The sequence below is a fragment of the Myotis davidii genome, unplaced genomic scaffold, assembly GCF_000327345.1.
Source record: "Myotis davidii unplaced genomic scaffold, ASM32734v1 scaffold6, whole genome shotgun sequence".
Taxonomy (NCBI): Eukaryota; Metazoa; Chordata; class Mammalia; order Chiroptera; family Vespertilionidae; genus Myotis; species Myotis davidii.
Window position 1 is genome coordinate 15979381 of NW_006383011.1, and position 18190 is coordinate 15997570.

The 18190-nt window shown below is 50.6% G+C and overlaps 1 protein-coding gene across 1 annotated transcript in view; it reads right to left on the reverse strand.

Moving 5' to 3' along the window:
- Positions 1-18190, reverse strand: part of PRKCE (protein kinase C epsilon) — a 446492-nt gene that overhangs the window by 9653 nt on the left and 418649 nt on the right. Inside the window, exons 13-14 of the mRNA XM_006778637.1 lie at positions 13587-13775; positions 9600-9746 (exon numbers count right to left, since the gene is read on the reverse strand). Of these exons, the coding sequence (XP_006778700.1) occupies positions 9600-9746; positions 13587-13775 (336 nt within the window). The remainder of the gene's footprint in view (positions 1-9599; positions 9747-13586; positions 13776-18190) is intronic.

Genomic DNA, 18190 nt, shown 5'->3' on the forward strand with positions numbered 1-18190 from the left:
CCTTCCTTTCCCTTTCTTTCCCTTCCCTTCCTTTCCATCCCATCCCATCCCATCCCATCCCATCTCATCCTTCATTAAAAGTTTATCTTCAGCTGGCACACTAAATTGATTTTACAACCCACTGTTGGGTAGACCCCGAAGCAGGATAAAGGGGTGCTCAGCAGTGGTGCCTGGAACTGAAAAGGTGTGGAAAACAGCGTGGATATCCAGGAATAAAAAGCCTCGGGAGGAGACCGTGCCCTGCCTGCCGCGGCCTGCCTGAGGCCTGAGCTCCTGAGCCAGGCCCCGCAGGAGCTGGCCCCACGCAGCAGACGTGCTGTGGCAGGACCCGTGTCTCCCACTGAATGTGTTAGGCACCCAGTGGCAAACCTGGCCCCGCTCTGCCTCTAACCCACAGGGCCCTTGCTCATTTATCAGCTACTTTTCAAAGCAGTGTTATTATTGACAGCTGTTGGCTTTAGCTTTCCAGGGATAACTGTTGGTACCCAAAGGAAAAACTTTGCAATCTGGCCCTGGCAAAGCCCTGCTCCTCCACTCACAAGTCTTTTCCCTCCTTATTGTTGAAAACATTCTAGATAGAGATCAGTTCTTTTGGCCCAGGATTCATTATTGCTCTGCTTGCTGCCTTTGAAATAGGAACTGTAAACACTGTAATATATGCCTCTCAGGTCACCCACCTCCTTTTACCATTAAATGATTTCAGGTTTCCTAATGCAGGATCTTGTTGCCCCCAAATTCCCAGGCATAACCTGGAATCAGTCTTGGGCCAGAAAAGGTGAGAAGAGAACTTAGAAATGGCGCTGAGAGAAACATTCTCTGGAAAAACACTGTAGATCTACACCATTCATTCCACAAACATAGAGTAAATTCCTACTATGTGCCAGGAGTCACTGCCAAGGATGCAGCTGTGAAACTAATAGGTAAGAAGCCCTCCTGCCCGACCAGCGTGGCTCAGAGGTTGAGTGTTGACCCGTGAACTAGAAGGTCACGGTTCGATTCCTGGTCAGGGCATATGCCTGGGTCACGGGCTCAATCCCTAGTGTAGGGCATGCAGGAAGCAACCAATCAATGATTCTTCCTCATAATTGATGTTTCAGTCTCTCTCTCCCTTTCCCTTACTCTCTGAAATCAATAAAAATATAATTAAAAAAAAAGAAAAAGCCCTCCCCTAACTGAGTAAGCAGATCTTGCTAATTGATGTGAGTGATGGACACATGGGGATTCTCTCTACTTTTTTCTCTACTTTGGTACATATTTGAAATTTTCCATAAGCAAAAGTTAAAAATACAGCCCTCAAATTGCAAACACATGATGCTGAATGAAAGAAGCCAGACACAAAGGAGTGCACACTACACGGCTCCACATACATGGAATCCAGAAGAGAGCTGTCTACGGCGCTTGGGAACCGCTTGGGCGCTGGAGGCGTCCTCTTTATTCATTGTGCTCAGGGTTACGTGGGTGCATCAGTTTGTTGAAACGCATCAAAATGTACACTTGAAGTGAGTAAGTTTTAGTCTATGCACATTTTATTACAGGAACGTTGACTTTAAAAACCCTCAAATCCCCGTGCTCCTGCATGTTGAAATGCAGTGGCTGGAACAAATCTTCAGGATTGTGTAAGGTCCCATTTCCCAGGAAGGGAGCAGAGAAACTCAGTGACTTGCTCGGGGTCTCATAGATACCAACGGCAGGGACCAGCACCCAGCACTGCCCAGCATTTTCCCCTTAACTCATTGCTTGTGGGACAGCTGGGGCTAGATTCTGGAATCCCATGTTTGGGGTGGCGGTACTCTGAAGCATCAAGGGGAACACCCACATCCCAGGACCTGGGAACCTGTAGCCTAGACCTGCCACGCCTCTCCAGGAAGACCTCCTACTTTGCAACACTCAGTGAGAGGCCAGCAGCTGTGGGGAGGGAGAGGGACAGTCTGTGCCTGATGCCCAAAGTCAAGGCCTGGTTTATTTTGTAAGTCATCTCAGTGGATAAGCCCTACTCTGGCTTATCTTCCCATCTCTGTACTTAAAGCAAGAAACATATTTCACTATCTTAGCCATTCTCTCCACTCCCCCGGCTGGGCTCACCTAAGACAGGCCATTGGCATCCAAGCTCTGTGCTCCGAGGAAACCACTTTGTGATTAAAGTAGGTCCCAGCAAGGAGGAGCCAGAATAACATGGAGGCTCAGGGGCTGCAGGCTCACATGGGCCAGGTCTTCTCAGTTTGAAGAGACGGAGGTTGATGTGGAAGCTAAATGAAACTTCACAAATCTATTGTGTGTTTGTAAAATCCCAGAATTCAAAAATAACACGAGTGTCAAGTTTAGGGCAAATCTCCCATTATTACCATCGGCCACCCCAGCACACACAATGGAAAGTAAATGGGGCACTAATGACCGCGCCCCCCGCCCCCACCCCCCACTCCCGCCCCCATGCAAAACGGGGTTTCCAAGAGCTTCTTTCCTCCATGACAGAAGGGCCCTGGAGAATCAAGGTCCTGGACTTGGAGGTTGGGGTGGTAGGGGGAACCTGATCAGCTTACAGAAGGTCCCTTGGTGCCTGCACCCTTCAAAGAGCAAGTTCTGGCTTCAGGGCTAGAGGACCAAGCCTCTCCATGGGGAAGGTTTAATGCTCTTTCTGCTTTACTTTGATGCACGTTACTCAGCCTATGACGACTGTCCCTCCACTCCGGACTGTCAGGCCACCCTTTAGTCTTCTCCGCAGAGATGGGCAGGAGGGCACTGTTCAAGTGGCCCTACCTGGTCAGGATCTTCTCCAAGACTGAAGGGGGAAGAGGTCCTCGTGACACACAGAGGCCCTGCCTCCCAGCCTGTCTGGGGAGGCTTCTTCATGCCATCTGTTCCCCTCTGTCCTCTACCAAACCTCAAGACTCCCCTCCCAAAGTCAATACCCTATGACCTAGTATTCCTCAAGTATTTATGTTACAGCATGGTGTCCTCACTCATCTGAACTCCTGGCCCCTCCACCCCTTTGGAACAGGGATATTGCTCCACGCAGCCTCCCTCTGCCTAGATCTCCACTGTCTCCATCGATATCAGCATCACACCATCCCGGTGCTCACTGAACATCAAGGACTATCTAATCAGTTCACACAATTCAGCTTTTTACTCTTCACAGCAACCCAGTGTGGTAAATACTACTATTCCCAGTCCATGGATTGGCAGACTGAGGCTCAGAGAGATGAGATGACTTTCCCAAGAGCCTACAAACTGGAACCTGGTCGCATCTGATTCTATAGTCTCCAAACCTCATACCACCTCCTGCATTCCTGAAGTGTTAATTCTGGGAGTCTCAGGATGAAAAGAAGAGGGGCTTTAACAGGCTGGGTGTAGGGTGGTGAATGGACAGAGAGGAACTGACATGTACTGAGAATCTGTAGTGAACAAAGTATCTTGGGCTTGTTCATGATTCTGTGAGTGGGTATTCTCATCCCCATTTCATAGGCAAGGAGGTTGGGGGGTGGGAGGCTCAGGGAGGCCAGAAATTTGGGGTTGAAGTGAATTTTCAGGTTCACATGGCTCTCCTATAATAGCAATTTTACTCAACCCCAGTCTCTCTGAGGTCAAAGCCAGTACCATGCTCACTGTACCATGCCACCACAACTACCACAAACAGGTTCCTGGACTTTTCCTGTGCCTTCCAGCCCTGCATCAGAGTCCTAGCTCTTTGAGGGACCTTGCAGCCTCTTGGATGCTAAAGGCTCTCATTATGCCTGGCTGGTGTGGCTCAGTGGCTGAGCGTTGGCCTATGAACCAGGAGGTCACAGTTTGATTCCCGGTGAGGGCACATGCCTGGGTTATGGACTCAATCCCTGGTGGGTGCTATCAATGATTCTCTCTCATCATTGATGTTTCTCCCTCTCCCTCTACCTTCCTCTCTGAAATCAATAAAAATATATATAAAAAAATAAAGGCTCTCACTACAGCATGAGCAGTCGGGGGGCTGTCCTAACTGATGGGCTCAGGAGTTGTCTGGGTCCTGCTTCTTCTCTGCCAGGTGGGCTCTGTCTTTGAGGTCCATGCCGTCAGGTGGTCCCTGGGCAAGGGGGCTGACTTTAGGGGAAGGGGCTGCCTGTCCAGCAGCGCTCCTCCTCAGGCCACGAAGTTGGTGAGGGTGTGAGGGTCTCAAGCCCACTTCCCCGTTTCCTCCCAGCACAGCCCAGTCATGCAGGAGCATGCAGGAAAGGCCTCCCTGGGCGTCCCGCCATGCAGTGTGATGGCTGGATGAACACGGACCATGAGGTTGAAAGGGGCCTCCATGTCACCGGGCCTGAGGGCTCACCTACCTGGAGAGACTCCCCACTCTGGAGGCCTTACCTTAAAGAGGGACATTCACACTGAAGCAAACTTGAAAAGAGAGAACACGCACACAAAGAAAAGTTTACTTGGCCAGCATTTCCCTCGTTGCCTGTGGCTTTCTCTGAGGACAGCTAGGTTTCTGGGACGCAGATCTCCCTCTCCTCCACTGGCTTCCCCCAAAGTCCAGGGAGCCATAATCTCAGAGCCTAATGCTTTTTTTGAATGAGGAAATGGAGGGGCGGGGGGCAGGAGGGAAGCTAGGAGGGAACAAAATACCTCCAAGATCTGCAAGGTCAGAAGATGCCCTTCAACCACACCAAACATATCTCTTCTGCCCTCCATGATCCCAAAGAAGGCAAATCCACCAGGAACATAAAAGCTAAATGTGCTACTTTTACTGGCAACCAGATGAGGCCATCATCTTGGACCCCAATCCCCAGTGGGACAGACCAATGAATTCTCTCCCTGGCTGCTCGCAACCCACTGTCCTGGCTACTTCTTCCCAATGGGAGCCCCTCCAACATCAAAGGCCTTGGCTCCAGCCTTGATGGCTTTTCCTTTCCCCCACCCACTGCTGGCTGCCTGCCACTCACTCTGTGTCTTGACTCTGAAGCCAGCCACCCCAGAACATGGATTTTAGTGCCTGGCAGCACCAAGTCTTTGGTTTAGTGTTGATGCGCATGACTTGTACAACATCAGTACAGTGTGTGAGTGGACAGGAGGAGGATGAAAGGGAAAGTGGAGGAGGGGGAATGTAAAATAAAGCTGGAGGATGAGCGAGAGGAAAATCGTGTGGAAACAGGGGCCACTGAAAGTGTTTTGGGGTGGGGCCCGTGCAAAGAAGCACACATAAACCTGAAGGCAGGAAACCCTGTGAACTAGTGACAGCTGGGGATTCAGGGCAGGGGTTAGACGAGGCTCAGGCGCCAGGGAGCAGATATCTCAGTTTAGCAAACATCTCAAGAAGCCAAAGGCCTGGAGGGGACAGCAGCCAGTGGAGGTATGTGACAGAACCTGACCAGAGGCCAAATTCCAGCTATGAATCTGGACAATCTCCTTGGTGCTATCTTCAGAGGGTGAAGCCAGGGGAGGGGACAGGAATCAGGCCCTGGAGCTGTGCCTTCCCCCTCCCACATACTCAGCCCCCGTCAGGTGATCCAGGGACCCCAGCCTCCAGCTGCGCCAGCCTGGGCAGAGTACAGACCCGCTGTGCCCGCCAGAAGGCTCTGCCAGGAGGGGAGCCAACTTGTGGTGGGAGTGGGTAGGACTCTAGAAAACATGTCACTACATCTTGGCTCTTCTTAGATCCTAGACTGGGTAACTTGGACTTTACCAGCCTCATCTCTACCACCTACCACCAGGCAAAACCAACCCCTTCCTGACTCAGACAGACAACCCCCACTCAGGTTCAGTACAGCCAGCTGGGTAGTAGGACAGTAGCTACCCAGCTGGTTTCTGGGATTGGTGGCATTTGGGTGTGATGCCCGTGGGCGAAGGGAGGGAGTGAGTGGAGCTAGCCCAGGACAGGAGAGCACTCCCTCACAGTCCCAGGCCCTTGACCGGATGTCCCGGGGAGCGTCAGCACAGACCAGGTGTCTGCACCTGGTTTCCTTGCCTGCTAAGTCATGCACTGCCTTCTCAAGGCCACCGCCAAACACAAGGCTGGTGCTGTCTGCTCAGACTTGTCTCCCCTTCTCACAGTCTTTCCTTTGACTTGAAGTCCGTCCTTAAGATGCAAGACCCTCACTCTGACCATTGCTGCTTGCAGCCCACTAGCCTGGCTGCTTCTTCCCAATGGGAGCCTCCAAACCAGCTTTCCTTCATTTTCTCTGTCAGAACCTCTCTCCCCTGGCTCTCCTTGAAGGCACCAGATGCATCCTCAAGTCTCTGAAATCCTGTGCTTCGAGAGAACTCCCTGCCCCATGAACAGAAGATGGCTCTGTGGGGACAGACCTCCGCTTCCCAGGGTCTCTCTAATGGCCAAAGACCTATCTTGCCTCAGGGTAAGGCTGGCCCTGCTTATGGAGCTCAGAGCCATCCTCACTGGGGGTTTCTGAGCCAGGCAGGCATCCACAAGAGCTAATCCTGAGTAGGGGGGGCGGGGTATAAAAGCCTTACGTGAGTTTTCACATTGGTTGTACAAGGCTTTCAGAGACGAGAAGTACAGTACAGTCATCAGAGTGGTGGGCTCTAATGCAACTTAAAATCCACCTCTGCTATCCACTAGCCCTCTGATGACTCAGGGTCCTGCCGTTAACCTTTTTCAGAAGGAGCTGTCAGCTTAGAGGCAGGTTTGGGACACCTTTCCAACCTGCTAACCAGATGAGGACTATTCTTTTCTGTCCCAATTCTGATATTTCTCCAAAGAGAAATCTCTAGTCTGACGGATTTAATGTGATCAGATATTTGAATCATTTAAGTCTCTCAAGACTTGTCGTTGAGAACTCTGTAAGGATGGACATCATTCCGCTGGAAATGTGATCAGAAACGCCTTGTTGCGCCAAATAAGGTTCCCTTTTCAGCGCCTTCCTTCAGATGTTCTCATTATCTCCTCAGACTGGCTGGAAACCAACTGAATAAACATCCTCTCCCCGCCCCCAGGTGGCGAGCATAGCTCTGTATGGAGGTCTGTGGAGGGTGAGTGCACAGGAGACGTGTCCAAGGCAGTGATGACATGGGGCCTTGGGAAGGCTAACACTTGAAGACTGGTGGGCCCTCCTGACAGCCCCTGCCCCTTTTCACCGCCATCCTACCCAGGGGTGGTAGGGCCTCTGAGCCGACTGGAGCCCCTCAGCAAAGGAAGCACACAGAGTATTGCCCTCTACTCCAGGTGGGGGTTCTCTGGGGGGCCCAGGAAGGACAGCATAGGTCCCTTAGCTCCAGGGGGGGATGAAGTCCCACCTGGCCCCAGCTGGTTTCAACCCCTGACCCAGGGAAGTACTCCTACTACGGGTATATGAGGGCCCCCTCACACCTGTGCCCACAGGAGCACCTGCACTCTTGGCCAGGGACAGCGGTATGGGGGTCCCTGTCTGTCTGGGCCAGGTGGGATCGGTCACGCGCTTGGCCTCCTGGTTCCTTCCTTACTCGCCTCCCATCCCTCAGGCCTCAGAAAGCTCACACCCCACACCTTTCCCTCACTCTGGGAGGCAGGGACTGCTCCGGAGTCACTCCTCCCTGGTCTGCAGTTTCACTTGGCTCAGAGCTCAGACCAGAGGGTGGAAGCCCCAGTGCGGAACCCCAGTTCTGCTAGGGCTTTTTGGGGATCAGCGCTTCTCAGCCTCCTGAAATCTCAGGGCATTCTCCTCCGCTGGGTTTGCGCACTGTTCCCGTCTGTTCTATGTCAGTGAGAGGCTCTTCTCCGTGAATCCACACCTAAGACTTACTTCCTGGTGCTTTTTATCATTAAAGACCTCCCGAACTGCTTGCTTCCGTGTGGCCTCTTAGCAAAAGTGAGGCCTCGCTGCAAGACCTGCTGCCTGCCTCTGCCGTCCCAGGCCCTCTCCCCTGCATACCCCTTGTTGGTGGTCCCTGGGGGCTTGCCCTGTCCTGTCCACCCTCCATGCCACCGGAAGGGGCTGCTCCTCCAGCCCTGCCCCAGCCTTCCGAAAGCTTAGTTTTAAATTGTTTTGTTGACATGAAGTTCGAATTGAGGTTTAACTCATTTTGTAGACCTGCGCTAGTCGATCAGTCCTTGATCTTGTACTGGGTTCCTGTGTGTCGGGCCTGGATTCTTTACTTAGCTTTACTTCCCAATTTTATTTGGGTTGATTAACTTAGATTAAGCCTAAATTAGCATGTCTCCCTCAGATCAAGACTCTAGTTCCTCCTCCTGTGCCTGGCCCCCCGGTTCCTACTTCCCCTCACTTGTCAGGGTCAAGGCCACCTGCAGAGACCCTGGGGCAGGGGAGGCAGCCTTGGCAAGCTGGCACGAACAGCACAGGCTTGGCACAGCAGGCCCCAGAGCTATGGGGGAGGTGGGCAGGGGTGGGGATGATGTTAACAGGGAAAGGAGGTGAACCTAAATCCAGCCTGTTCCCAGCTGCGTGCTAGCCGGTGAAAAATCATGAAACCAAAGGAGAAGGCAAATGAAGAGTGGCGACAGGACTGAGTGTCAAGTGACTGTCAACCTGCCATGCTCTGGACGCTGGCGTCTGGCTAAGGCTGGACCAGGCCCTGTAGCTGAGAGTTACCCCTCTGCACTGAGGTAACATTTCTGAGAAGAACAGCAGTACCGATAACCAATAATCACTCCTCAGAAAACCTTCTGGACTATAACGGAACCCTCTCTGATGCTTCACAGGGCACAGGAGGCTCATCTGTGTAGTTGGTAGTGCGGAAGGAGGGGTCATCTGACAATGTGGGGTGACAGGACTGATTGGGGCTTCTGCCCAGTAAATCCCTATATTACACATCTCTCCTCACTCCCAGTACGCAGGTCAGCTGGCTACCCATATTTTTAGCCTCATCATGCTAAAAGCCAAGAGAATTAAGATAATACCTCCCCCCCACACAAACATACGTGTGCACACGCATTCTTACTAACTTTAAGGAGAGCAGCGCCAACCCTGTCCCCTTCCAGCAGAAGGTCACTGCCAGGACCCGGTCTTGGCTCTGCTTCAAGCCCAGAGTCACTAGGTCTAATTTCTGAGCTCAAACACCCTTCAATGACCTCTCCTGCGCCCCCCCCCCCCCCCAGGCATCACCCTAACAGGCCTAAGAGCCTGGACAGAAGTGTGTGCTGAGGCTGGAGTGAAGTTGGAAGGGAGATGGGACAGAGGGGACAGGTGATCTCTGATGTGGCCTCAGGAAATGGCCTTGTACAGACCTGGCCCCTCAGGGGACAGTCCCCAAATGTCAGTCACTGAGTCACAACTTCATGCCCTGTGCTAGGTCCACATAATGGCTGTGACTATTACTTAGTTAATGTTTTTCTTTAAATGGACTCACTTACAAAACAAACCTGTTTATTTATAAAGAAACCTTCTATCGCCACCATACATGGAGAGCTAGTACCATGTGCAACTTCTGACCAAAATAAGTAAGTAAATCGCCATTAAAGTAAGAAATGTTCTTCCGTGTCCCATGGCAATCCTCATCTCGATGACGGCTGCAGGTGGCACATTTTCTACAGTAAACTAGGGCAGCAGAGACTTTCTCTCAGGGAGCGTCTTGGCTCCCTTGTGCCTTGTCATTTTGGTTGTGAGATGTGCCCAGACCATCTTCCCTCCGCATGGTACCCAGGCCCGGCCCTCGGGGTGGGAGGAGCTCTGGGCCCTACTTACAATTCGAGGTTTGAAGGGTGGCTTGATCTTCTTCTGCTCCAGGAGCACCCAGTCGATCTCCTTGAAGAACGGGTGCTGCTTGATGGCGTCCTCGCCATTCTGTGCTGCCACACAGCCCAGGCGCTTGTGGGGGTTCTTGGTCATGAACTGCAGGGATGAGGACATAGAATTAGTGACAAAAGCCCAACAGGCCCTGGCTGTGAGGGAAAGACAGCAATCAGCCGAGGCAACTTCTTCAGCCTGTTTTCCGCACTTTCAGGGCCTTCGCCCTTCAAGGTATTTGTGAACTCATATAGAACTTACTATTTGCCAACCTTTATTCTAAACAGTGTGAGTGTGTGTGTGTGTGTGTAAATTTATTTCAGCCAAATGCAACCCTCTGAGCTACTATTACTATCCTTATTCTATAAGTGAGGTAGTAGAGGCACAGAGAGATTAATTAACTTGGCCAAGGTCAAACAGCCAGCAAGGTACCAAGTTGGGATTAGAAGCTCAGGCTCTTACTCACTCCCTGATTTCCCTCAGATTCTCAAGTCTTCTCCTCGGGGAGACAGAGGTCTGATAAACCCATTTACATGGAGAAGTCAACAGTCCTTTTTGAAGTGCGGAAAGAGGATCAGATGTTCACATTAAGGTACATTATCAAAGGCACCCCCTGGCCCTTTCCTTTTTCTGGACCTGGACCCTCCCATTAAAAGATTTGAATTTGAATCTCTAGCACAAAACATGCATGTGGATCAAAAGACAAAAAAAACCCACACAAAACAAACAAACAAACAAGAAAAAGGCGTATTGCTTCTCAATGCTTGTCCATATAAAGCACATTGATGGGTTTTACATTTTTTGGCTGGTGTCTTAGAAACGGATTCCTATTAAATGAGTCAGGCCTGATGACAAATATTAATTTAATTGAGCAGATAAATTAATATCTGCTGGCCGTCCCATGAGTAACAATACCTGCCCCTGGCCTCTACCCATGAGTAACAATATAACCTTAAAAAAACAATTAGTGTTAATAAGTGGAAAAATTTCCGACAGCCACCCATAATCAAGGCAGGGATATGTGTGTGTGCATGTGGAGAGACAATGACAATTCATAGGGTGAAGGCTGAGTCTGCATTTAAGAGGACAAACTATGAATCCAAGGGATAAATCTACAATAGTAGGATTTCAGGCTTCATCAGCAAGAAAGACTGGGAGAGCCTCCTGCTTTCTCTTGCCTGGTGCCCCTGAAACAAAAGCACCTGGGCACAGACCAACTGCTACTGGCGGGGCCAGAGCCATGGATAAGAAAGTAAAGGGTGGTGGGCAGATGTGAGTTAGGAATGGTACCAACACACTTCATCTTTCTAACCAAAGTCAGCAGAGGTCACCCCTGGCACCTCTGATGGCTTCCTGTCACCTGCAGGTAAAGCCCACACCCCTCACAGAAACTCCGTGCTTTGAACTCAGTCTATCTTGGTAGCCATTTGCATCCTTTTCCCCTGGTTGGAGGCCCTTCTTCATGCCTATGCCCTTCCTCTAAGAGCCAGTCAATATGCTGCCTCCTCTGTGAAGTCTCCCCAGAGTCCCCCTCTGTGGAGACCTGGGACCTCCTATTTCTTGTTTACTTAAATTATAATTTGTGTCAACGTCTCCTTCCCTTGGTAAGCTCTATGACATAGGAATCAGTCCTATGCTCCCCGTGCCTGGCCCCTCTGATGCACTCACTACACTGAAATGACTGAACATGTGCTGCAGGCCGGGCCTGGGCACAATGGGGAGGGAGGGAAGCAGCAGGACTGGCACGTACTGCTGCACAGGCTGCTCTGTGTGTAACTCTATGATGCAATGGCCTCACTAGCTTCTGTGCCACCTTCACACAGGCAGCGGCCCTCGGACCCAGCTCAGTGGCCAGAGTCATGGAAAACCTGGCCTGGCCCGAGACTCAAGCGATAATGTGCAGAAGTGAAGCATTCCAAGGCCAAGGGAGGGGAAGACGGCTCCTCACTTCCTCTGAGCTTCCTGTCCTCCCATTCTGGGAGGGGTCGGATCGAAGATCGAGGGTACGGAGAAGCCGCCCCTGAGCCAGAGGCTCTTCTCCCGAGGGCGGTGCCTTCACCCTCACCAACTGGCAGCACAGGCGCGATCTCGAGCTTCTGAATGTCTGCAGGTCAAAGTTTCCAACCGTGTGCTAATGACATTTCGGACCGGATACTTCTTTGTCCCAGGGAACCTCCTGTGTATTGTAGGATGTTAGCTGCATTCCTGGCCTGGACACACAAGTGCCAGTAGCATCCCCTGCTCCAAGCTGTGACAACTAAAAATATCTCCAGACACCGATGCTGCTCTGGGTCATCCAAATGAAAGGGTCAGCAGGGGTGCTGGCCGGGGGGGGCAGAGGCAGGTGTGCTGGGCTGGTCTGGGGTGAGAGACCAGCTCTGCGGGGATGGTGTCCTGGCAGCCTGGGGTTTTCCTGACCCAGCACCTGGCACAGGGCCTGCCACATATGAGATGCTCAATAAGCATGTGCTGAAAAACGAATGAGTGAATACACGTCCTCTATTTGCTTTCACCGATCTTATCCCAACTATGTCCATGTATGGATGTACTTTCTATTTATTGCCCACTTCTCCCGTGGGGCCGTAAGCTCTACTGGAAGGGTCGATGGCTGTTAGGTTCACCAACACACACTTAACATCTAGCACAACGCCCGGCACATCGGAGGCCCTCCACACATAGTAGTTGAATATTAGCTGAATGAAGTAATGGAAGGGAGAGAGTGAGGGAGAGAAAGGTAGGGAGGGAAGGAATGAGGTGAGGGACAGAGGAAGGAAAAACCCCCAGTTACAGCAAAAAGTAACATACTCCCATGTGGCATTTTCCTAAATATGAAATGTGTCCCCCCAGACACCACAAAGTAATTTGAGATCTTTTTGACATTTTCATATGAGGAATTATGTTCATTAGTTATGGCAAGTGATACTGACTTTCCATTTATGATAGGGATATCATTTTTTCTGTAAACTACATATAACTAGTGAATATTGGGATATGACTAAAAGAACAAGAAAAGTAAAGCGTGGAAGAGAGGGTACTTGGATGTGGCGGATTTTGCGGCTGTGGAATGCCAACTACTGAACTTCCGAGCGGATTCTGACGGATGAAAGAAGCCAGCACTGACATTCCAGTTCCCGGGCTGTCACCACAGCCCTGCCTCAGCCCAGGGGAAGGAAACTGGCCTGCTTAGCATCCCCTCAGCTTCCACGGCTTTCCCAGGGCGGTAGGTAATCACTTATTTGCCTCAGTACAAGTGTCTTGGGTTGTAGAAATGGCTGCCCTGAGCAAGCACTAAGCGTTTTCACATGTGAAGGATTATCTGTAGGGCAGGGACTGTCCCTCTGTTACATGTCTAAATCCAGCGTGGCTGCATAGAGCTTGAGTGGACACTTCTTTTCTGACCGGCTCCTTAGCCACAGTAATGCCATCGTGGACACAGGTGCACAGGGTCCTTCCACCCTCCCTCCCTCCCTCCTTTCCTCTTCCCTCTTCCCCATCACAGGCCATGGTGGCAGGTATGGAAGGAGGGTTCACCCAAAGCCTAAGCAGCTGGGGTGATCCCAGATCAATTTGAGTTGGTTTCACTCCATTGAAACTCCCTGGAGGACACTGAGGGGCACAGAGCCCCCCACCCCCAGGAAACACACACACACACACACACACACACACACACACACACACACACTGTCCTTTTCCCACAAGCAGAGCAATTCTTCCCAGGCCAGTCTCTCAGCAGCAGCCTCTGGAACAAGGCCTGGCCTCGCAGTGGTGGCAGCCCTCAACGCCTTCCTCTCAGCGGGGAGCAGAGGTGGGACCCAGAGAGGCAGGGAAAGGAAGGGAGAATGGGGGGAATGGGCAGGGAGGGAGGAGAGAGGGGCAGAGTGAGAAGAAATAGAGATGACCCCTTGGCCAGGGGAGCAGGAACATGGGTGCAGGGCGAGGACTCACAGCTTTCAGGATGCTGACGGCCTCCTTGCTGAGCCAGACAGGGTAGAGCACGTCGTCGTGGAGGATGGACTCAAACAGGTCGTCCTCGTTGTCGGCCTCGAAGGGGGGCTGCCCAGCCATCATCTCGTACATCAGCACCCCCAGCGCCCACCAGTCCACAGAGGGGCCGTACTCCAACTCCTGCAGGATCTGACCAGGAGACGAGCGGCGTCAGAGCCCAGCAGAGATGCCCGCCTGCGGCCACGCCTGTGCCACAAGCGCCCCTGAACAGAGCTGAACCCCCATTTCCAGCTTGCTTCACCATAGAGCAGAGCCCCAGGTCACTCTACATCAACAAATTCAGTGACAACTGAGTTTGGGAGGCACTCTGTTGGGAGTCAACCATCAACTCTCCAAGGTCAATGTCTCTAGTCCAGCAGTTCTCAACCTGTGGGTCGCGACCCCTTTGGGGGTTGAATGACCCTTTCACCGGGGTCGCCTAAGACCATCAGAAAACACATATATAATTACATATTGTTTTGTGATTAATCACTATGCTTTAATTATGTTCAATTTGTAACAATGAAATTGGGGGTCACCACAACATGAGGAACTGTATTAAAGGGTCGTGGCATTAGGAAGGTTAATAACCACTGCTCTAGTCTGTCCTCCAGTGGGGACACTTCTCTGGTTCTTTGTTTGAGCCCCGGATGAAGTTTCTGCCTTGTGTTTATAGTCAAGTTTTTTAAAAAACATATTTTTAACATTAAGATCAGGGTCAGAGGAGCAAGACGCTGACTAAGAGGGACACAAGCAAGCTCTAAGTGGCTGCATGTAGAGAGTCCAGGTCTCCGGCCTCACACTCGTCCACGGCATGGCTCACGGAGTGAAAGGTGAGCAGAATCTTAGTCTGCTTTAACCGGCCACAATGTTGAACTTACCTGACCCCTGTGCTCTTGGAAAAGAAACGAGAGTCAATCTCCGGACTCTTCTGTGTTCTAATCATAAAGGACCACTTTGCTCTTGCATATTCCAAAGTAAGATCCATCTCCAATGTCCTCATGACTCCCACAACACGTGCTGATGAACCCCTCATTTACCTGCCTCTAGAAAGCCCCAGCCCCCTTCTTTTTATGTGAGGTGCCCCACATAGCAAAGGCCATGTCTAATCATTGCAGCTTGCAGGACACCTCAGACAGGTGACTTCTGATAGCTTGCCCCAGGACATAACTCCAGCTCAATCCTCAGATTTCAAGACAGCCAGAGGAGGCTGAACCCCAGGATATGGGCTTTCTCCAAACCCCCTTCTAGAGATTATAGGTAGTTTAGGATGAAGTAAGGAGGCCTGTATTTTGAAAATAGTAAAATCAAGTTCTTTTAATTTAAATGAAAAGAATACAAGCAAATACAGTCAACTCTAAATGATTTGGGGCGGGTAATGTGTTTGGTGAGTACCTTTGGTATCTTAGCTCAGGGGTTAGCATGTGGTATCTGTTAGAGATCAGAGTTATAGGCTCCACTGGCCTGAGGTGCCAGTAATGCTGTTCTGTTCCAAAGCCAAAGCCAAAGCCCAAACCAGTGCCTCCCCCAAACCTTGAAAAATGCAGCAGCCCAACCTGTCTCATTACAGGATCACTAGATTCTGTCCTTCAAGGAATCTTTGAGTCTCACCATCACCTCCTCCAGAAATCTTTCTGGGGTATCCCTTTTTCTCCTGCCCTAAGGCCCTTACTGTCCCTGAGATTTGCAGGCATCTCCCACATACTACCATGATTTTAGTTATTTTTTCATGGTCAACTGTCTCCCTAGGGCATCTATAAGCAAGCAGGTGGTAAGGGCTCTAGAATTCTTTTGAGACCAGCCCAGTTCCAACATTCAGGAGACTGGCTGTCACATGTGCCCACTGTGTGTGCCTTACTGGGCACTCCTTTCTTTCCTTGGCTCAGGGGACTCTGAGTGCTAAGGAGGCCACCCTCCAGCCTCCAGGAGGTGGCTCAACTGAGCCCTAAACCTCAGCAGGGTGATGGGGAAGTGGCCCGAGGTGGTCTGTGTATGCTCAGATAGGATGGCGCTGTGGGAACCACAAAGTGGCCCTGCCCACCCTTTCCCAAGCCTCTTCCAGAACCTTCCCATTTGGGTGGCATCTTTCATAAAATCCCTTTTAGGCTTGGCCCTAATTATCTGCAATGAAGCTGGTGAGAAAGGCAAGGCTTTGCACGCCATGGGAGGGCACCCAGTGCGGCAGCCAACCCCTGGAGTGGGTCAAAGCTGGGGTAGAAGAGAAGGAGAGGCATTGGGTCTGATGACATCAAGCATTACCCAGGGCTGGCCACCATCCCTGGGGAGTGGGGGCTGGGCGTGGAGAAAGAAGAGGGGGTATGATGGGGGTTAGCCAAGGGCACATGGTGGGAAGAGAAGCCCTGCGGCAGAGCTAGTGCCTCAGAAGGTGTCTCTGGTTTCAGGTTAGCCTAGCACCTCCCAACTCCTCCTCTTTGATTTCTGAAGCATATTCATGCTCCATGCTTTAATCTCATTAGATTCTCAAATTGGCTTGATGAGGTGAGTAGGGCAGGAATTGTTATTCCCATCTGAAAGGTGAAGAACCCGAGGGTCAAGACATTCTGTGACTCGATCAAGGTCACATGAGCACATTAGTGGTCAAATCTGGCCTGGGATCTCAACTCTCAGGTCAAAACTTTGCCCACCTGAGTGCACAACCCAGCAGCAGAGACAATGGAGCCCCATTTATTAGCCAGTGCCTGTGATGCTAAGGGCTTTAGAGGTCTACTTCCACAGAACCTTCCCCGCAGCCCTTGCTGAAGGAAGCAGTATCTTTATCAGCTGTAACTTGACCACAGAAGACCAGGGACTATTAGCCATTTCACATATAGTGGTGATTCTGCAGAGTGGGCGCAAGTGCAGATGGGAAGGAAGAGTGTCTGGACCTCTTAAATCAGAGTTGTTCATTGTGAATTTCGCCAATGGCATGTCTTCCATGAAAGTTGTGTGGGTGTTTTGTTCATCAGAAAGTGAATGGTTGTCTTGGGCTGGGTCCTTAACACCACACTAGGCTGTCAACCCTTTGAATCTGGCATCAACTAGAGGGACTGGAACCAAGCATTCGGATGATAAAGGATGAACGAGGAAGATACTGAAGGTCGGGTCCCAGTTGAGAGCTGTGGCTCTCACTGATTTCTCCTTGAAAGTTAAATTCCTGCTATTCCTGCTAAGGGAACACACTAGCAGAGACTGACTGAAATCTCTACTCTTCCAGTCTCTTAAAAGGCAAACATTTTAATGAGAACTTACCTATTACTTGATTCTCACTTCCCAGACCCCCCACAGGCCATCTCTCAACTGTCCTTCCCTCGCACTGTGCCCTCTGATCCACATGGCTGATGCCCATCTACTTCCTGGGACAGCTCTGATTATGACCCTTCCACACTGGGAAGCCCTTCATGGGTCCACAGGTCCCACAGGATAAAGACCATCTTCCTTAGTCCTTTATGCTAATCTCATTCATGGCTAAGAGCACTAAGAAATCCTGTTGTTTTTTTTTTTAAATTTTTATTGATTTTTTTACAGAGAGGAAGGAAGAGGGATAGAGAGTTAGAAACATCGATGAGAGAGAAACATCGATTGGCTGCCTCCTGCACACTCCCTACTGGGGATGTGCCCGCAACCAAGGTACATGCCCTTGACTGGAATTGAACCTGGGACCCTTGAGTCCGCAGGCCGACACTCTATCCACTGAGCCAAACCGGTTACGGCAGAAATCCTGTTCTAGCTACACTGTTTTCCTTTCTTTAAAAAGGCCAAGAATGTTCTTATCCCTTCGTCTTTGCTCATGTTGGAGTGTCCCAAGTTCTCATTCATATATTCACTCAACAAACCATTACTAAGAGCCAGATTTGTGGGCTGAGTCCGGGAAGTACCCAGATTAGAAACAAAGCTCCTACCCTAAAGGATTCATAGCCCAGGGATGCTGAACCTCCTCCCCTGCCCACCCCCACTCAATCCTCCCTATTGTTTTCAGGAATGTTCCCCACCCCCACCACCAAAGGAAATCCTGCTAATTCTTCACAACTCAAATCATTCACCAGGTGCTCCAGAAAGCCTGCCCTGATCCCTGAGGATACCATCTTGTGTTTCTTGTACCTACTGATTCTACTTAATTAGTTGTTTACTTACCTGTCACTCCCTCTAGACCAAAAGTTCTTTTAGAAGAGTGACCATTGTCTATTATTTCTTCCCACATTGCTTTGTGCCTAGCAGGTGCTCAAACAATGCCCACTGAGAGGAAAGGGAATCTAAGTGTTCTAACACACCTATCCACCACAGGCAATGCTTAATGGGGATTGATGCTTTCTTACCATCTTCCATGTGTCACAACCCTCAAGACCATTTTTATTAAGTATGTATGATAGGCTATGTCTTAAATCTGAATCATATCGCACTAGGTCAGTGGTTCTCAACCTTCCGGCCCTTTAAATACAGTTCCTCATGTTGTGACCCAACCATAAAATTATTTTTGTTGCTGCTTCATAACTGTAATGCTGCTACTGTTATGAATCGTCATGGAAATATCTGATATGTAGGATGGTCTTTGCTGACCCCTGTGAAAG